Source organism: Lactuca serriola, chromosome 1, assembly GCF_051521515.1.
Source record: "Lactuca serriola cultivar US96UC23 chromosome 1, Lser_US96UC23_V15, whole genome shotgun sequence".
Taxonomy (NCBI): Eukaryota; Viridiplantae; Streptophyta; class Magnoliopsida; order Asterales; family Asteraceae; genus Lactuca; species Lactuca serriola.
Window position 1 is genome coordinate 3751114 of NC_136408.1, and position 21645 is coordinate 3772758.

The following is a 21645-nucleotide window of genomic DNA, read 5'->3' on the forward strand; positions in this document are numbered from 1 at the left end:
TAATACAATAATAATAATAATAATAATAATAATATACAAAAACTTTAATATTTCCCCCCGTATATATGATACACATATTTTTAAAGATGGAAAAAGTTAAAAGTTATAAAAACTACAAAAATAGAAACTTGAAGGGCTACTTCTATAATTAGCTCAACCTAGCAATAATAACGTACGGAATTGGGAAAACACGGTATATAAACCACGTAATTTTAATTTGCCGGCGCCTCCTTCCTAATCTGTTCTACATTCTGCATTGAATTAGGGCACGCGCTCGTCTTTCTGGCCGCAGTGCTATCGTCTATTCACTGACGATTTCTCTCTTCGTATCTCCGTCAGCTCCTTTTCATCATCTCCGGTGTCTTTTTCTACAAATCAGATATCTGACATTCTGACATCCCTGCTGTGTTTCCCTTTTCTTGTCTGTTCTGTAGTTCAGTTTGTAATATTCACTTGCTATAAAGGGTAGATAGGGTTGTATGATGGCTCTTCGTTTCGAGGTAAAGGTTTCATTAACCTGTAATTCCACATTGCTATCGTAGAGTGTTTAAAGGTGCAAAGAATCATGAGAGGAATCGGATTCCAATGATATAATGTACACATGAATATAATGTAGCTATACAACTAAAAATCCATTTTAATCTCCCAACACAAGGGTCCAATTTTGATTTTAAAAGCTCCGCTGGTGGTTTTTTGCATTGAAAATGTGATCAATAGTTAATTTTTCATTCAAAGAACAATACTTTGTATGGGAATTTTGAAAGTTGATCTAGTAGTTTTTTTTTTTGTTTGGTTTGGATAGGTTCTTGGGAGGTTCAATCGTGCTCGTGCAGCTCGGTTGACACTCCCTCACTTCACCTGCCACACGCCTCTTTTTATGCCTGTTGGAACACAAGGTTAGAGCATTTGAATTTCATTCCGTGTGATAGTATTTATCAAACTGCAACTTTTGACCTAAATTTACGTTCATTAGTTTTCTTGAGTTAATACTTGTTGTATTTTAATTATGGTTGGAGACAGGGACAATAAAAGGTTTGACAACCCCTCAACTGGAGGAGATTGGGTGCGAAATTATACTTGGAAATACATATCATCTTGCACTTCGTCCAACTTCTGAGCTAATTGATGAATTTGGGGGCCTTCACAATTTTATGAACTGGCCCAGGGCACTTCTCACTGATTCTGGTGGTTTTCAGATGGTAATTCTTCTTTCTCATATATCTCTTTATCACCAACTCAACAACATAATTCATTGCTTATCATATAATTTCTATCTGCCTAATGGAATTTAATCTTCTTTTTTTGTCATTATAAAATTTTAGTGTGCATCACTTTCAGGTCTCACTGTTGCATTTAGCTGACATCACCGAGGAAGGTGTCACATTTCAGGTTCTCTCTCTCTCTCTCACACACACACACACACATTTTTACAAGCTCTATATGGAATTTAGTGTTCCATAACTAATCTTTGATAATTCATTCTGCAGTCACCAGTTGATGGAAAGCCTATGCTTCTAACCCCTGAAGAATCAATCCAAATCCAAGTAAGTTTAAGTGATTATTAAACTTAACACCTATGATGTATGTGGAAATAAGTTGACAATGTGGAAATTGAAATATATATAGTTATTTCGGTGATTAACCTTCATGTTTTATGGTGTATTGCATATATCCATCTACTTTTGTAGAACAGAATTGGAGCAGACATTATTATGGCTCTTGATGATGTAGTGAAAACCACCATTACAGGTCCGAGGATTGAAGAAGCCATGCATCGAACTTTGCGTTGGATAGACAGGTGCATAGCAGGTACATTTTTTTTAATATCAACAATATTTTCAATTTTCAATTTTATTTTTATTGATAATTTGATATGCAGCTCATAAGAGACCAAATGAGCAGAATTTATTTGGAATTGTACAGGGTGGTTTAGATCCTGTTTTAAGGTGATTAATAATAGTAACACTCCATAGTCCATTCCATTCATATATAAATTAGTTATCACCAAAAGACTAACTTTTACTTATCAGGGATATATGTGTCCAAGGTTTGGTGGAAAGGAATTTGCCTGGGTATGTACACCAACACAGCACAAGTAGAATGTTATTTGATTAAAAATTGATTTTGTTATTTAAAATAATAATAATAATAATATATGGATTTTACTTGTGCAACCAACCAATAGCTATGCTATTGGTGGGCTTGCAGGGGGTGAAGATAAAGATTCATTTTGGCGTGTTGTTGCACAATGCACAGCTTCACTTCCTGAAAGCAAACCCCGATATGTTATGGTACTTTATGTCACCTTTTTTTTTTTTTTTAAATGACATTGTTTGGTATATCTTAACTTAATATAGTGGTTTGATTATATCTTGCCAGGGTGTTGGGTATCCACTTGATATTGTAGTTTGCAGTGCTTTGGGTGCTGACATGTATGACTGTGTATATCCTACACGTACAGCTCGATTTGGCACTGCTCTTGTGCCTGAGGTATCCTATTTCATTGACAATTTTGCCCCTGGCTCTTAAAAGCTTATCATCACTCTCATGTCTTGATTTCAGGGGGTCTTAAAACTAAAACACCAGTCAATGGCTGAGGATACCCGACCAATTGACTCAACATGCGAGTGTATGGTATGCTTATGAATTACTATAAATTAAGATCATATGTTTGATTTTCCCATGTTCTTCATTTCCTTTGTTGATTATAAATTAATAATGTAGGTTTGCAAAAAATACACAAGGGCCTACCTTCATTGTCTTGTTACAAAAGATGCCATGGGTTCTCAGCTTCTCTCTTATCATAATTTATACTACATGCTGCAGGTAATGAATTTCTGATAATTTATAGTATCTCTTAAACTTCATTATCTTTTTCTCATAATTAAACATTAAACCATTTTAATTTGCAGCTTAGTAGAAATCTTCATTCGTCAATTATAGAAGGAACATTTCCAGAGTATGTTTTCCTTTTAACTTTTTGTGCAGTTTTTCCCTTGGGTAGTATTTTTTTGAATCTGGGAGACAAGTTCTTATCTGCCACCAATGTGTTTTTTTTTCCTGCAGATTTGTATGCAACTTCTTGAGGAAAATGGTATGTGTACTTTTGGCATCACTTCACTAAATGCATTTTTAATCCATCAATTTATATTTCAGAAAACATATTGAAAGCGATTTTTTTTTTTGTAGTTTCCAAAAGGTGATGTTCCAGAATGGGTCTGCAATGCAATGGAGGTTGCAGGAATAGACATCTCATCATGTTCCACTTCCACTTCTACCCCAGTTAACTCAAACAAAGATTAACAACATACATACTTGATACTTGATACTTGATACTTCAACCAAAGAATCAAGCTACATAGCTATTTCTTGACCTTGAGGTCCAAAATGTTATATAAGTCGTTGCTTACAATATGCAGCATAAATTTTGTAATCTATATGCTGCTCCTTCATTTGATTCCCTATAATTTGCATAGGTTCTAATTTAAATACCAAGTGGTAGACAGTCATTACTTTAACATATACATTGGGGGATCACTGTTGAAAGACTTCACAGTATGCCATTTTCTAGATTGGTTTCACAATTGTGAGATTTTAACTTGTTAAAGTTTTATATATTTGTGTTGTCTGTATGACCCGATAAGTAGTTTTATATAAATGTTTAAATAAAAATCTAAATACATATAATACCTGTTAATAAAACTGAATTAAGGAAACGTGTGCATCATATAAATTTGAAAATGACCTTTGAAAATAATCCTAACTTCTAGATAATTCGAAGCAACGATTTTTGTGAAAAAACAAGAAATGGATATATTGTACATTACTACTTTTGTACTTCACTGAGATATTGAACTTATAGCCCATTAAAGTTTTCAATAGGCTACGTGCAGCCCATAATGTATTGGGCCAATAGCTTTACCCTCTGACCCTCTTAAGTCTCAACTTATTAGGGGAAAATGAAATAAAAAAGATAAAAATAAGTAAAATCAACAAAGTTGCATGAAAACTGCGAGGTATAAATGGAAAAAAAAGACATAACTAGGGTAAAACCGTAAATGTTTTGCAAACGTAAGGGTTTTCTTATGATTCATTTTAAACAAACCTTTTATCGATGAACTAACTGGTTAATAATAAACTCCTTTTGAAACAATTATAGAAAAAACCAATATTATCATCGCCATGCCTTGAATATGAATATAGATTTTATCATAAACCCCAAACATGCTACTCTCTATTTAGAGGCATTATAACGGTGCCTATCTAAATTCATTAAGTATAATAATATTAAATATAGAAAACATAGATCAAAATGTTAAACTAAAAAAATTTCAATCAAAAACTCTTTTTTAATAGTAACAACTAACAAATAGATTTTTAAATTACTAAATAAATCATATAAATTTGCAAAATGTTGCGGTGGAAAAAATATTGATGTTTGAAATAATAATTAATGATCAAAATTAAAAATATGCTTAAATAATCAATTTTTAAATTAAAAAAAGTACGAAATTAAAAATTATATTTAACTTTATTTACATATAATTTAAGAGTATGTTTTATTATTATGTAAAATCTTGTATGTAAAGACTATTGATATGATGTAGTTTTCATATGTATATATTTTATCAAATATTTAAAATGTTTTATAACGTATTAATATAAAAAATTATTAATTCAAAATTAATAATATTTTGAAATGAGACCAGCCATGTAAAAAAATATCAAAAGTTGGACAAAAAATATGCAGATAAGGAAAAACCACAGGGACTAAAACTGTTATTTACTTTAATATAAAAAAAATATAAATGATGTTAAGGTTCAAATATTATGCGTGTGGGCTCCCAACTTCACCCGTTACCGACTTACCGGTACGACCGCCTTCATTGTGACGCCTATAAATACCAGAGAAGGATAAATTATTTGGCGCCTGTTTCATTTGCAAACAAGTTATCGTTTGCACAAATTCTAGGGTTTCCGTACGATTTCTCTACTGATTGTTTGAAGCTTTCCTTCATCGATTCTTAGTTAGTGATTCGTAGAACTCCAGTTGCCGAAGTTGTTGATCATCATAAAACCTTAGACATTTCCGTGAAATCGTGTAGTTTGAATCCTAAAATGAGCAAGCCAGTAGGATTTTCAGGCTTAAAGAGCTTCGATCAGTTCAAATCTTCGTTAGGATCGTCTAGTTCGGCAACTGCAAAAAGTTTCCAGATCTCTACACGACAACCTTCCTATTCGAATTCATCAGGAAGTTTTGCTAATTTGAAGCTCACTGCAGGTTTTTCATTACGGAGACTGAGATTATTGATTCTAATGATTTCAAAGATAAATTATTTTATATTATGCGATTGATTCCTTTTGTTGCAGAGAAATTGGTCAAAGAGCAAGCATCCGCGAAAACAGATCTTGACTTGGCGGTATACTTAATCGTTCTTGCTCTATGTATTTCTGTCTCTTATTGCTCAATTGGACGTATGTATGTCTATTTCTGTGCTTGATTGTTGTAAGTGCTCCAGTTTAGTTGTATTCTACTTATAATATTATGTTCTTTCATGAATAATGTCGCTTACATTAGATGAAGTCCTGTAGAAACAAACAGAGACATTCCTATCCATAATCATATTATAGTTAATGTGCATTTATAGTTATATACTGCTGCTTATGTCCCATAACTATAGTCCAATTGAATGGCGAGGGCATTGATTATGATTAGTTTAAGAAGATCAAAGTCACAATAGTATACTAACGCATAGGAGTGTGTGTGTGTGTGTGTGTGTATTTTGTTAGGAAAATGCTGAACCAAAAGTGTTATATTAAAATAGGAGGTAAAGTAAAGGGGAGAAGATTTATTCATGGAGTTTACTATAGATACAAGAACATCGTACATCCTAAACCTGAAAAACAATGGCTAAAACCATGACTGAAATTCTGAGAACAGAAAGTCTTTCATCTTGCTCCTTGCACCATTTTAATACGATGCCCAGGGCCTTGTTGCTTAGTGCACCTCTCTTTTCACCAGACAGCTCTTTTAATTTCCCTAACCTCAGATGAAATTTAGGGAGGAGGGTGGAGTGCATGATCAGTTCATCCAGCCAAGAATACTAGTCCAAATTCTGAAGGCCAAAGGATAGACCATAGAAAAGTGCTCTGCTGACTCCATATTGTTCGTGTATAGAGAACCAGCTAGGAATAAACCACCCTTCTTGAGCATGTTGTTGATGGTTGCCACCCCTTTTGCATGTAAAGCCTTAGTAAAAACCAAGCCTTAGGGGTAGCTGTTGATACCCAAACAATATCCTTTAGAGGCAATGTTTTTTCATCATTACTATGCATAAGCTGTTTGTACATAAAGGCTTCCATGAAACCCTATGCACATTTGTGCGTGTGTGTGTTATATTGTGCTTATATCGATGTATTGGGTGTGAAACCTACTCTGATCAAAGACTTGCAATGGATGCAGAATTCTAAGCTGAAGAAGTTATCAGAGCATATTCATGCTTTGGAAGAAAAGTTACAGAATGCTTATAATGAAAATGCAAAGCTTAAAGTGAAGCATCAAGAAGATGAGAAACTTTGGAAAGGACTAGAGTCGAAATTCTTTTCTACAAAGACCTTATGTGATCAACTTACTGAAACCTTACAGCTTTTATCCGATCAGGTTCAGGATGGTAAGAGGTTCACCATTGATCCTTGATTCCTACATTATCATGAGACAATTATGAATGCAACTATCATGGTTCTTCTTCCACAGGTGAGAAAGATAAAGTCTCTTTTGCCAATAAGCTGTCTGAAACTTCATTAGCACTTGACAATCTGCATGGACAAATGAAGTCTCTGTCTCTGAAGCTGGAATCATCAGAAGAAACTATTAGGAACCGTAAGTTAAATCTCTCTGCTTTAAGATTCACTACATTGGATCCTATAAGGGCCGCTTTGTGTGCTTTTCATAATTCAGTTTAATTCTTTGGATTTGTGGAATTGTGCTTGCAGGTGAAAAGGAGTTGGAGGAACTTGTTGTCAGCAACGAAAATGTAGAGAAACAACTTAAAGATGAACAGTGCAAAGTTCTCAGTCTCACAGATGAAAAGGGTATTGTGTATTAAGAAGATAGGATGTAGAAGCATGTTCTATTTTAATCGAAGTATGGATATGGGACAAAATAGAGATTTCAACTTGTTTCCATCTCAGTATATATGTTATATGTATATATTTTGCAGATAGTCTAATCAAGAACTTTGAAGAGACTGTAGCAGCTAATGAATCAACCATAGAGAGTTTGACTTATAAATTGAGCGAGTTGCAACTTGAGCTAACATCAAAGGAAGATAGGCTTAATGACATGCAGAACCTTAATGAAAGAAAAGAGAAAGAGAATACGGATCTTATAGCCTGTAACAAGAAGCTTGCTGAGCATTTAGACAAAGCAATGCAGGAGAACCAGAGCCTAGAGAATTTTGTAAAGGTGTTGACCTCTCAACTGGCAGATTTGGATAGACAGAGTGTAGCCTTTTGTGAGAAGGTTGTTAAAGCCAATGCTTTTGTTGATTCTTGCTTTGAGTTGTTACAAGAGGAAAAAAGGCTTGCAACACAAAAGGCACAACAACGTTATGATTGGCTTCATGGTCAGCTTTTAAATACCACATCAGAAAAAGATGCATTGCAGATGGTCAATCAGGAGTTGAATAATAAGATCACTGAGCTCCAGAATGATCAACAATCCACTATAGCCCAGCATGCAGAAGAATGCCGCATAGCAGAAGAGAAGGTTCTGAAGTTAGAGTCTGAAACAGAAGTTCTTGCTTCAAAGAAGACTGAAATGGAAAACCTGATCATCACATTGGAGGACAAAATTCGTTCTTTATCTGAAGCTTCTAGATTATCAGAGATGCAAATGGTAAGGATGTATCCGACTATTACAAAGGTTCTGGATTATCATATAATGCTTAATCAATATGTCTTGTTAAAAATGCAGCAAGATTTTCAGTTGAAGCATTCGGAATCCGAAACTGAGAATAAAGAGATTATCAAAAACCTTCAATCAGAGATACAAAAAAAGGAAGAGGAAATAGATAATCTGCAAAAGGAGGTGGTGAATCATGAACAGAATGAAGACTCACAGGAGAAACAACTTAATCAGCTTCAAAGCTTGCTACAGGAGAAGGAACAGGTTGTTTTGGAACTAAAGGAAAAAGAGAAACAGATTGAAGATCAATTAACAGAGGTTTTATTTCTTTACACGTCTATAGCTGTTATTTATATTCTATCTTAACATTCATGCCATATAAACATTATATGATGCTGTAGGCTCAAAAGTCACTGGTTGAAGCTGAGGATAAATTGGCAGAAGCTAAGAAACAATACAACCAGATGTTAGAAAGTAAACAGTTGGAACTTTCAAGGCATTTGAAGGAAATTTCTCAAAGAAATGATCAGGTAAGGTCAATTGTCATGTGTCTATGTCAACAAACTTAATAGTTGATGAGGCAAACTAACAATGGGTTATATTATATTAGGCTATTAATGTTATTCGAAAGAAGTATGAAACAGAGAAGCAGGAATGCATCAATATTGAGAAAGAAAAGGTTGGCCATTTAAAATATATATATATATATATATATATATATATATATATATATATATATATATATATATATCTTCTGTTCATTGATGTGTTTGATCTTGAATTGTATTTGATTATTTTGATTTATTCTCAGGCTGAAAAAGCAGTTATAGATATGGAAAAGAAAAGTGAAGAGAAGGTTTCAGATTGCAAAGAGGAAGCGAAGCAGCAATTGTTGAAGATAGAGAGAGAACACACTGCTTTGGTATGCATGTGGAATATGATTCAGCTCAAGTAATATTAATAGTAGCTTAACGTTATTCATTCTCATTTTGCAGATTAATAAAATTCGGATGGAGAATGATAAGAAGGAAGAAAGTCTAAAATCTAATCACTCTGAAGAGTTAAAAAGGATGCAACTCCAGGCTGAGAATGAACTCAAAGAGGTGGGACCTTGATGAATGCATAGCATACATAAGCTTCTAATCTGCTAACTTGACATTTTTTTATTATTATCTAGAAAACAAAGTTGCTCAAGAATCAACATGAAGCAGAGTTAAAGGAACTGAGGTCTCAACATGAAGAAGACTGTAAGCATCTTGAAGAGGAGCTGAATATCCAGAAGACCAAGGTATGTTATTTGTATACTCGTTGTGATTCATTATGATTTTCATTCTCAATGAGATGGGTGTTGTTTGTCACAGGAAGAGAGGCAGAAGGCTTTGTTGCAGATGCAATGGAAAGTAATGAGTGATGAGCCCCAACAAGACCAAGAAGCCACCTCAAGAAAGGTATGTATCTCATACATTATTATTATTATTATTATAGACACATAATTATTGTTATGATGATATGTTTTCCCTTGAATGTAGGATTTGGCTTATGTGAACATAGCAGAAACACCAGTCCCAAAGATGTTGAAGAAACCAGACAAAAGTGTAATTAGTATTCCCAAGCATAGTAAAAAGGTAAATCTGTAGTTTCATTTTTTTCCGGTTTACTAAACTTGGGTCAATTGAATTGAGTCAAGTCAACTCCTTCTCATGGGAAATGGATGGCATTGGCAGGTAACTCATCATGAGTATGAAGTTGAAACATCCCATGGTACAATCACAAAGCGCCGAAAGACAAAAAGTACAATCATGATTCAGGTATATGATGCCTACTCCTCTCATATCTGTGCTTATTGTCAATTTGTATTGATATTTTGATGGCGCCTTCTTGAAGGATCCAAGAAAAAGCAAGAGGCAAACACCAAAAGTCAACACCCCTAGAAATGCTATCATGGTAACACTATTCCATTCATCTTTCATCGCTTAATTTATTCTCCTTTTTATTTTTTTGTATGTATTTAACATTTGTAATGCAAAATTGAACAGAAAATGAAGGGAGGGAGTCAGCCAAATCCTGCCAATATAGGCGATCTGTTCTCGGAAGGATCACTGAATCCATATGCAGACGACCCTTATGCATTTGACTAGAGGTAATATCTCAACTCAACCCTCATTCTTTCACATCATCATATAACTTTTAATTAACTTGAAGATCGTTTCTAGTTATATTCTTTAGTTACGAGTTTAAGTTGTTAATCTATCTTAATTTTATTGGTCATTATCTATGAAACTAAATTTTGAAAACAAGAAAGATTCAAGGGGTGGGTGTCTAACAATATTATGTTTTTTTAATGCTTGTGGAATAGGTTCCACGCCAAAGATCTTGCATCAAAGAGTGTTTTTGGATCACCATACAGAACCAACTATTGTTAGCTGTATAATAAGTGTTTTAGTTGTACAAGTTACAAAATATTATCGACTTAGAACAAATTAATGCTATCATATTGGAGATATTAAATGCATTGGCATAAGTATGGTAATGTAGATATTATAAATAATGTTGGATCAAATGCTATTATCTAACCCTCCAAGGCACCACTATGTATTTCTAGTATGTGTGTGCATGCTTGTCGTCCTGGTAAGCTGGTGAGAATCCATAAATGAGTTCCCAATACCAGGTTCAAACTTGGACATCGCTATACATACTTTTGATACATTATGATTTATCTGTCTCATGTTGGCTGTGTTAGTGTGATTCGTTTGTGGTGGGCTCCCTACTCGTGGTGTAAGTTTTTAAAGAAAGAGAATTTTGTACTTTTTTTTAAAGTAGTTTGGACCAAAGTGTAATAAAGTTTTCACAATATGGGCGGCTAAATAATATTTAAAGAGAATTTAGTACTTAGTGTGCCCAAATGTGATAACAGCAAAAGCTAGCGTTCCATAATGAATTTTGTTAAAACTGTGGGATGTGGGCCAACTTTTTTTTTTTTATACTTTTAGAGGATAAAGTATAGTTTCACAAAGTTTAGGTTTGGAGGCCTTATGGAAAACTTCAAAATATTATTAGTTCGTGACAAATTGGAATTTCTTTTAAATTTCACGGCCCATTGAAGACCAGTCCTAACACTTTGGCCCATTGTGGGCTTAGCATGCTTGGCCCAAACCAACTTCCATTTTTTCATGGTTTATTTATAGTTACTCCCCCGGGTCTTATTATTTGTTCTACGTTTGTTTAGGTTAGTAGATGTAGATGTGTCAGACAATGACTTTTGGCCTCTTCTGGTAGTACAAATACACGGTCAAAGTTATCATTTGATAGAGCAACATCAGATCTCGGTTTTTATTTTGTTTAATTAGTTTATTCTTTCATCATGTTCATGTTATATCATCAAATGGCAAGATTGATGGTATCTTTAATGGATTTGCTTCCCAACCAATGGAATTAATAATATATAGAGTTTTGTGGGTATCATTGAATAGTGACATGTTACTCATTTGTGAAAGTCCAACCACTTCAAGATTTTATTCGGTGGTTGGTTGACTTGTAGTGTTAGGTCTTTGACTGTGCTCTGTCATTATTGCTGGCAGTGGCAGGGTTGGTTTATTTCTCTCTAACCCCTTTCTCCTTGGTTTATTTATTTATTTATTCTTTTAAACTCTTCTAAGTGAATATAAAAAACATTTAATCATTGTATCTGATTATCTTGTACTAAGAACATGTTAGCCAGTTGTTTATAGATATAAAGAAAAAAAGACGTTATAGTAAACAAGAATGATCATGTTTTTTTTTAATTTTTTGTCATACTTGTCTCATGTTTACACCTCAATGTGTTAGGCATCATGTTTTAGTTTCACTGGTGCTGTCATGGTAGAGGTGCACACATGCCAGAATTTTTTAAATATTTAATCTGAAATGACCAAACTGGATTTTTCAAAAATCCTAATTTGGGCCTGAAATAAAGGATCCCGTGTAACTGGATTAGGATCGCATATAAACCGGATTTAAAAAAAAAAAATTAGAAAATAAAATATAGTTTTTAATATTGTTGGACGATGTTTAATTCTTCACTGAGAAGGTCACCTTCATTATTTCGGTCACTGGAGGCGATATCCAAGTGTAATTTCTTCTTTAGAGAATGGATTGCTCGCATGGTGCTAGAAGTCCACATGAAACAGCTTTTTGTATCAATTCTATGTCATCCAAGTATTCTTTTTCAAAAAAAAAACAAAAAACCGCATACTTTCGTGGTTCGAGGTGAATCTTGACATTCATTCCAATATTGGTCCACTATTAAAAGAAGAAAAAAAATCCGCAATAGAAGCTTAATGGTTAATAAAATTATGGGACATGAGAGCTAGAATCAGAAATTGCAGTTTCTTTCTTCCCACGAAGCCAAATTATCTTGGGTTTTGAAATTCATTAAAATTCATGTGGCTAAATGTTTTTGATGTCATATAAATTCTCTATTCACTACCTGGGCTAGAAAGTTCGTTGTCATTACTAGCATCCTCAAGTCACGAATCGTCCCTGGTATAGGTGTCAAAATACACGTTTGGTTCCAATTTTCAAAAATTAACTCGGATCATCCCTCATTAGTTTAAAACCTACACGCTTCATTTCTAAAAGACGAATTTGTTACAGGTTTAGTCCGTTCTAGATTTAAAATGACCATAATACCCTTGTTTCCGTTAATCCAATAACATTTATTATTTTTTTAATTTAAAAAAAAATAGGTCCCACTTCCACCACCCCTTATCCTCTACTTTCATGTCACCCCCCCAAGTTGTATCCCGTATTCTCTCTAAACATGAAGAAAATCACACACCGCCATCACCTCTAAAACTCTGGCAACCGCCACCTCCCTTATGAATTCAAAATCTAGCCATTGGAGGTTCATCTAAAGTCGGAAACAAGAAGCTCATGCGATCTTTCAACGTTTCCCTCATTCCTGAGGTTGAAACCTACTGTTCCAATAAGGAAAACCTAGTTCGCACATGCGTGCTCCTCGTAATCGATGGCTCTGTTGCAGTCAGAGAGTCGGTGAAGTCGTCACCACTAGAGGTACATCGGCCTCCAATCCGACATTGTTTCCACAGTCGGAATCGAAGCTCCATAGCTGAATCTGCACCTTCGCCGCCTTCTTCTTCACCTGTGCATCGCCATCGATTCTTCTCTGGTCTCCTTAAATCTCTAGTAAGTGGTAACCCTTACCGCGACGGGGAAATAGGGTTTGGGTTTCGAACCTTTAGATGGTGACGGCGATTTAGGATTTGTTTTTGAACCTCCACTGCAACTTCTGCTGCTCCTATGGTGGTGTTAGTGTTGACCGATGGTGGTGTTGTTTATCCATCTGTGGTGGTTGTCTGAACTATGGAGAGGAGACGAACCTGGGGTATGGATTGATGAGTTTTTAGATCTAGGATATGAATTTGATTTTAGGGTTTATATTCATGTTTCTTTTTTTATTTTCAAGATGAATGGTGGTGTTTGTCAAAGGTATTTGGTGGCCGGAGATCACATGTGGTCGTAGGTTGATGGTTGTCGGAGGTCGATGGTGGCCGGAAGTGATGGTGGTGGGAGGTGGTTGAGAAGTTATCAAATGTATTGGCCATTTCTTTTACAGTAAACAAATTAATAAATAATTAAATAATAACAAATAAATAGAAAATAAAAAGAAAATAAATAAATAATAAATATATAAGGGCAAAATGGTCTTCTTACGTGCGGATGGACTAAGCGTGCAAGAAAAATCTAACCCAAAGATGGTCCGAGTTAATTTTTAAAAAATAGGGACCAAACGTGTATTTTGACACCTTCACCAGGACGATTCGTGTAATTTACTCTAAGTATAATAAAGTTGTCACTATGATCATTCATTCATCGCCCCCTCCACAAAAGACCGTTTATTGGATTATTTTGTTGTTTATATTTCATTCAATACATGAGATATAACTTTTGAAAAACATAGCTGAAATTAACAACTTGATTTCGGGCAAAATTGGTTTCTTTTTTCTTAAATCAAAAGTGTCGACAATTTCTTTAATTAAAGTTTGTACACCATCAATATAAATAGAATTTAACATGCAATATAAGACTATAAGTAAAAGCTGAAGGTAATTTTGTGTCATCAAATGGTTAGACTATACGTTATACATTGGACGAAAGTCACCGTGGTCGACATGGCCACGAAATCACGGAGTGCATACTATCCCGACCATTTGTTGGAAATCAAAGAGGAAAGGTTGCAAGCTCGTAAGTTTCCTCTATCCCATATTGGTGGGGGAAAAAACTTTTAATGAATTTATAAGCTTATTCCCTTGATAAGCCACTAAAGGCTTTAGTGAATCAAAGGAATGAGTCAAGCCCACACGTGCGCCTAGCTAGCACTATCTGACGCTGTGAGTGCGCGATTTAAGCACAAAACGCATCGGTCGTCGGGAACCGAGGAGCTTTTATTTTTGACGAGTTCGGATCAAGCCGGTTTGACTGATCCGATCAAATGGTTGACCGTCGTTGACTTTGAGGATTCTAGAAGGATCAGGAAACGACTTGCTTGGAGAGCAATTCGTCTCCCTAGGGTTTCTAGGGGCCGCCTATGAGGGCCCGTTTCATGCCTTCTAGGGTTTCAACACTTATAAATACTCCTCCTAGGAGTCGTATGCTTGCTTGGAGAGCAATTCGTTGCCCTAGGGTTTCTAGGGGCCGCCTATAAGGGCCTGTTTCATGCCTTCTAGGGTTTCAACACTTATAAATACTCCTCCTAGGAGCTATATTGACCACTCACGAAAATCGAAGCTCTCTCCCTCTCTCTGCGTTTTTTCTTTCAGTTTCCAATCAGCCATCGACAGGTCGGTTTTATCTTCCTGTCTTGCGTTTAATTTTGTCCAACAACATGACATTCTTCTTCTACCTTTCTTATAATCAGATCTATTCGAGAATGATTGATCTGGTTTCTAGACGAAACTTGGTAAGCATAATAATATTTGGATTTGTTATCGCAATTATTCGACATATAATTCTCAATATTATTTGTCAGTTTCCTCGCGTGTTTATTAGTTGAATTTTCAACACCATTCGTGGTCGGGCGTGCTCGTTGTGGGTTGTGATGCATACTACACAAAACAAACGCCCAATCAGGGCATCTCTTGATTTGAAATGGAAATAGCCGTTCAACGGCTAATTTTTTTTTTTATATTTTAATTTTTTAAACAACATATTTGCCTATAAATACCAAACTTTTAACCCTCATTTCTTACACCATTTTTTTTTCTCTGTATACAAAATACACACAACATTTTCACAACCATCAAAAATGAATCCCAACTAAAATGCCCACCCCCTCCCACACTTTAGAAATCACAAACCCGATAACGCTTTTGCGTTAGATACCACCTCTCGCCAATTCCCAACCATGGGATCATCTCAAAGTGGTTTTGTCAATTTGCTTCAAAACGGTTCCCCTATCCAACAAACACCACTTTTCCAACAACAATACTAACCTTTCCCAACTTTTCAGCAACAATTTCACAAATTTCAAAAATTCCGACAATTCCAACAACAATTCAATCCACAATCGTCACAACCATATCAATCACAACCACCACTTTCACAATCACCTCATTCATCGGATTTCATTTCGGAAACGCAACATTCACTATCACCTCAACCAAAAAAGAATAAAGGAAAAAAACCAGCGCGGCCCACTACTACCCAAGAATGGGTGGCATGGACAAAAGAAAAAAGAAGAAAAGCTAGCGGATGTGTGGGTGTAACATCCGGATTCTCAGGTATAATATTTTATTCATTATTTTTGGAAGTTGTGAGAGGACTTGGCGAGTTGGTGTTTAAACTCGCCGAGTATGGTCGCGGATTCCTATCCGGGTTCACAACCGGACTCGGCGAGTCCACGTTGTTTAATGAAACCCTAATTTCCTGGGTTTGGGACCTATTTAAAGGCCCTTAGGGCCGTCATTTGCGGCTACCAAACCCCAGAGAGAAACCCAAGAGATCTAGAGCGTTTGTGAGGAAGGAGAGGCCATTTGTGATCATTTTGTTTGTGAAATTGCAAGAAGGAGGAAACCAAGCCAAGATGAGGCTGAAGGAGGTGTGATTCTGGTGATTTCAGAGCTCATAGACTTCATCTTGAGGTATTTTTCGGACCTTCTTCAGTTGTAGTGTTGATTTCCTATAGTTAGGGTTTTCTAACCCCCTTTAAAGGATAGATTGTGGAGCAATTGGTCCCTTTTCGAGTTCATGCTTTGGATCTGGACTTAAAGGAGTCCAGAGACCTTAACCCTTGGGGCTTTTTGGAGTTATTTTGGGAGTCATGAACTTAGGATGTTATTTTGGGACTAAATCACCAAGTAAGACCATCTAGATGCTATTTGAGTGTCAAGGTATGAACTTTACGTGATTATCATGCTTGGGATGGTCAGATGGATTAAAGGAACAGATCTGACCTCAGGAGGTCTATGGAGTTTGTGCATGGCATGAACTCGTCGAGTCCGAAGATCAGACTCGACGAGTAGGATGAGGGTTTCCCGTAAATCACTCAGTGAGTAGACTTGCCGAGTTGGGGAAATAACTCGGTGAGTCAGGGAGAGCTAAGGGAGTGGAGTTCAAAGCGGAACTCGCCGAGTTGTTCTTAAGACTCGGCGAGTTGAGTCGGGGTGGCCCCGCGATTCATGCCAGGTGTGACTCGTCGAGTAAGGGGAAGGACTCGACGTGCCAAGAGGGACTAAGAGAGTCAGTAGACACGTGTAGACTCGTCGAGTCGCCCTAGTGCACTCGACGAGTCGGGTCAAAGTTTGACCGTTGACTTATGGTTGACTTTTAGGGTTTGGTCAACAGTGAGGCCTTTAAGCCAAGAGAGGGGTAAAATGGTCTTTTACCCTTCTGAGGGTGTTAAGAAAGGTTTGAGTATAGTTATATTTATGAGAGTATTTGCTTTATGTGATTAGGCGGAGGCTAGATCACATTTCTACCGAGTCAGAGACTTACCGGGACACCTGGGGTGAGTCTTCTCACTATACGTTACCTATAGTGGTATTATGTGTTGACCAGAGGGTCTTATGTGTTACGTATGAGATTATGTGTTATGTGATATATGTATGTTGTATGATGTTATAGACCGGACCGGAGGGTCCAACGAGCTATGACCGGACCAGAGGGTCCAACGAGCTATGGGACTGGAGGGTCCCGCTGAGACACATCGACTGGAGGGTCGTATTATAGCCTCGAGTGGCGTATGTGTTGTATGCGGTATTTTGGGGAACTCACTAAGCATTTATGCTTATAGTTGTGTTATGTGTTTCAGGTACTAGCGAGGACCGTGGGAAGGCGCCGGCGTGACTCGTACACACTAGTGAGAGAGTTTGATTTTTATGATCTTGGGATATGTTATGTTTCAAAAACTATTGTTGGAAATATTTGAGAATGTTTTTATTTGAAATTGGTTGATGAAAAATGAAAATTTTGTTTTGAAATTTACGTTGTTACAAGTTGGTATCAGATCCTTGGTTTGAGGGATTCGGATGCATCTTTGGGTGTATCTGAACTCAAACTGAGGATTTGAGGAAAATTTTTGATAATGAAGTAATTTTTTTTTGAAAATAGTAAAAAGAGTTTTGAGACAAACAGAGCAGAGCCGTGTGTACGATCAGCCAGCGCCCGAACAGTGAATCCCCAAAAGTACCCTTACATTATGTGTTATGAGATATGCTATGTTACATTGTGAATGCTAGAGTAGGCTAGGTATTCATATTAGGACTAGAGTGGACTGATCTGTGATGCCTTAGCCTAGGAGATTTCTGTTGTTGAGTTGCTTTGAGAGCGAGTAGATAGCAGTTAGGAGCTCATGAGAGGTCTATCGGAGGGTAGCCAATGCATGATGAGAGTAGAGTACTTGTGATCCAGGATCCAAGGAGGAGGACTTGGGGTGAATGCTGATGCGGTATGGTCAGTAGTATAGGGCCCGTGCTACTGAAGACACCGGATCAGTGGGCATTCCAAGTAAGAATCCTTTGGACAACGGAGGACGAGTAGGGTTGCGTCATCAAGCTTGAGTATGCTCGATCGAGTCTCTGATATTTATTGTTGTATTTCAGAAGCATCATGGTTGGGACTCGACACACACCTGAGAGCAGTGGTGTCAGCGACGAGGAGATCCGTCGATTGATTCATGAGGAGGTGGCTGCTGCCATCCGGGCTGAGATTCCTGAGATGTTTGGGGACATCAAGACCACATTGATTGAGACCTTTGATGAGCAGTATGCAGCACTGACTGAGGCTGCGGCAGCTACAGCTACGGCTGATGTTGTTGCTGCCAGACCTCAGGGAGGTGACTCGTTGTTGTTTCGGGAGTTCAGCAACACGAAGCCACCAGAGTTCGATGGGATATAGGACCCGATTGTTGCGATGAGATGGATCTATGACATCGAGGGATGTTTCTATACGTGTTCTTGTCCAGAGCACTTGAGGGTACGGTTCGCTCTGAACCAGCTCCGCTTGGGAGCGAAGGATTGGTGGAAGTTCGTGACGGCGAACTTCACTTTGGCAGAGATTTCTGAGGTGACCTGGGAGAGGTTCACCGCTATGTTCAGAGACGAGTATGTTCCTCCGGTGGAGAGGGAATGGTTGATTCAGGAGTTCTTGACCCTCAAGCAGGGTACTGATTCTGCGGCAGTGATTACCAGGAAGTTTCATGAGAGGGCGATGTTTTGCCCTGAGCAGGTGTCTTCTAAGCAGGCTCGTATGAGTCGTTATCTAAGTGTTCCGAGGAGAGATATTCGGGAGTTCGTGGCAAACTCGACTTATCGGACATTTGCTGAGCTCCAGGAAAATGCCCGGAAGAGGGAGATTGAGTTGGAGACTCAGGCCAGGGAGGAGGCCGAGTCACAGAGGGTGGATCGGCGATCGACTCAGTCTTAGCCGGCAGCCAAGCGGGCTAGACCCGCCAATTCGAGATATCGAGGCGCGAAGGGTCGTACTTGTGGGAAGTGCGGCAAGAGTCACGAGGGGTCGTGCAGGGCTGGAGTATGCTACAAGTGCGGGAAGGAGGGGCATATCGCGAGGGATTGCCCCAAGGGATTTTCGGTTTGCTTTCATTGCAACCACAACGGCCATCGGAAGGCCGAGTGCCCTCAGCTACTTCAGGGATCAGCGCAGGGATCTGCGCCTGCTGCTAGGGCTATCGAGGTTCGGCCAGTGAAGGCCGAGGCACCGAAGGCTCATGGGAGGGCTTTCCAGTTGACCGCGGAGGAGGTCCGTGCGGTGCCCGATGTTGTGGCTGGAATGTATCCTCTATTCATCTTTTATTTGAGTTGATTTATTATGCTTATATGATGATGTGTGTAGGTACTTTTCTTTTGAGTTCTGTGCCTGCTTTGGTATTATTTGACTCGGGTGCGAGTCGGTCGTTTGTTTCCGTAGCATTTAGTCAGCACATTAGTATCCGTCAAGAGGCGTTGGATCGACCTCTGCGAGTTTCCATAGCTGATGAGCGAGCAGTGTATGCTTCAGATGTGATTCGAGGATGTGTCCTTGAGATCTTCGGTGTGGAGTTTCCGATAGATATGGTTCCGATTGCGATGGGGGATGTGTGTGTTATAGTGGGTATGGATTGGTTGAGCCGATATGGAGCTGTGATAGACTGCGAGCTTCAGTTGGTGACGATTCGAGACCCTAGTGAGGGAGTACTTACAGTGTTCGGTGAGGAACCCGATATGGGTCGGCGTTTTGTTCAGCCGCCAGGGCGAGGCAGAGTTTGCAGCGAGGCTGCAGTGGATTCGTAGCCTATGTGACAGACACACGAGTGGCCGTTGGGAGGCCAAGTTCGATTGATGAGGTTCCGATAGTGTGCGAGTTTCCAGATGTTTTTCCCGAGGAACTACCGGGTGTGCCTCCCGAGAGGCAAGTGGAGTTCCGTATCGATTTGGTTCTGGGAGCAGCTCCTATCGCCAAGGCGCCTTATCGCCTCGCGCCGCCAGAGATGCAGGAGTTATCCTCGCAGTTTCAGGAGCTGTTGGGGAAGGGGTTTATTCGGCCGAGTAGCTCACCTTGGGGAGCGCCAATCCTTTTTGTCAAAAAGAAGGATGGTTCACATCGGATGTGCGTTGACTATCGGGAGTTGAACAAACTAACGGTCAAGAACCGTTATCCGTTGCCGAGGATTGATGATTTGTTCGATCAGTTGCAGGGAGCGTCTTGGTTTTCCAAGATAGACTTGAGGTCGGGTTATCATCAGATGAGGGTTCGGGATGAAGATATCCAGAAACCAGCGTTCAGAGCTCGTTATGGGCATTACGAGTTCGTGGTGATGCCTTTTGGGCTCACCAATGCATCAGCTGCGTTCATGGATCTCATGAACAGGGTGTGCAGGCCGATGTTGGATCGGTCGGTGATCGTATTCATTGATGATATTTTGGTGTATTCGAGGTCTAGAGAATAACACGAGGAGCATTTAAGGGAGATCTTTGGAGTTCTGAGATCGGAGAGGCTTTATGCCAAGTTCTCCAAATGTGAGTTCTGGTTACGAGAGGTTCAGTTTTTGGGGCATCTCGTCAACCAGAATGGGATATTGGTCGATTCGGACAAGATTGAGGCGGTCATGAGATGGGAGGTGCCGAGATCACCCACCGAGATCAGGAGCTTTCTGGGTTTGGCCGGCTATTATCAGAGATTTATTAAGGATTTCTCCAAGATCTCCGTGTCACTCACCAGGTTGACCCGGAAGGGTGCTGCATTTTCTTGGGGTCCGGATCAGCAGACCTCGTTCGAGACACTTCGCCAGAAATTTTGCGAAGCCCCAGTGTTAGCCCTCCCAGAGGGGATGGAGAATTTTATGGTATATTGTGATGCATCGATATCCGGATTAGGAGCGGTGCTTATGTAGAGGGGGCATGTGATAGCATATTCATCGAGGCAGCTTAAGCCTCATGAGTTGAGGTATCCCACTCATGATCTGGAATTAGGAGCGGTAGTGTTCGCCCTCAAGATTTGGCGACATTATCTGTATGGGGTTCGGTGTACGATATACACGGACCACAAGAGTTTGAAGTATTTGATGGATCAGCCCAACCTGAATATGTGCCAGAGGAAGTGGTTGGATGTGGTCAATGATTATGATTGTGAGATCCTGTACCACCCGGGCAAGGCTAATGTTGTAGCCGATGCATTAAGCCGTAGGTCGGAGGGCGCCCCGATGCGAGATGTTTGTTTGAGATTGACAGTGATGACCCCAGTGTTGGACGCTATTCGTGGGGCCCAGGCTGAGGCTAGAAAGCCAGAAGAGAGAGTGAGTTGTCGGGCTGGTATCGGAATTCGTTACCGATAGCCGGGGGCTTATGACATTTCAGGGTCGGATATGGGTACCGTCGGTGGGCGGAACGCGTACCATTTTGATGGAAAAGGCTCATCGATCGAAGTTCTCGATTCATCCCGGGGCCACTAAGATGTATTTGAACCTAAAAAGGGAGTATTGGTGGCCCTGTATGAAGATGGATGTCGCATGGTTTGTAGAGAGATGCTTGACCTGCCGTAGGGTTAAGGCCGAGCACCAGCGTCCACATGGTAAGCTGCAGCCGTTAAAGATTCCCGAGTGGAAATGGGAACAGATTACCATGGATTTCATCACCAAATTGCCAAGGACTGCGAGAGGTGCCGATGCAATTTTGGTGATTTTGGACAGGTTGACGAAGAGCGCTCACTTCCTGGCTATCAGTGAGAGCTCTTCCGCGAAGTGGTTGGTA

At 38.9% G+C, this 21645-nt stretch overlaps 2 protein-coding genes across 3 annotated transcripts; both read left to right on the forward strand.

The window, feature by feature from the left end:
* Positions 1-232: 232 nt before the first annotated feature.
* LOC145083679 (uncharacterized) lies at positions 233-3600 on the forward strand. 2 transcript variants are annotated; one of them, XM_079023399.1, is made up of 16 exons: positions 233-334; positions 440-500; positions 803-896; positions 1021-1199; positions 1339-1389; positions 1488-1544; positions 1689-1809; positions 1880-1946; positions 2031-2072; positions 2186-2291; positions 2380-2490; positions 2563-2634; positions 2725-2826; positions 2913-2959; positions 3067-3094; positions 3190-3600. In XM_079023399.1, exons 2-16 carry the CDS (start codon positions 480-482, stop codon positions 3301-3303), a joined length of 1212 nt encoding a protein of 403 aa, XP_078879525.1. In that variant the 5' UTR covers positions 233-334; positions 440-479; the 3' UTR covers positions 3304-3600. The 2 variants fall into 2 exon arrangements, with proteins under 2 accessions (XP_078879525.1, XP_078879534.1); XM_079023408.1 differs by having other exon boundaries at positions 242-334; positions 435-500.
* A 1248-nt stretch (positions 3601-4848) lies between these two features.
* On the forward strand, positions 4849-10456 carry LOC145083943 (synaptonemal complex protein 1-like). Its single transcript, XM_079023417.1, has 18 exons — positions 4849-5281; positions 5371-5420; positions 6464-6671; positions 6755-6880; positions 6994-7092; positions 7221-7897; positions 7976-8224; positions 8308-8436; positions 8517-8585; positions 8718-8828; positions 8902-9009; positions 9084-9194; positions 9268-9354; positions 9436-9531; positions 9631-9714; positions 9791-9850; positions 9943-10046; positions 10263-10456. The coding sequence occupies exons 1-17, from the start codon at positions 5119-5121 to the stop codon at positions 10042-10044; spliced, it is 2529 nt and encodes an 842-aa protein (XP_078879543.1). The 5' UTR covers positions 4849-5118; the 3' UTR covers positions 10045-10046; positions 10263-10456.
* The last annotated feature ends 11189 nt before the right edge of the window (positions 10457-21645 follow it).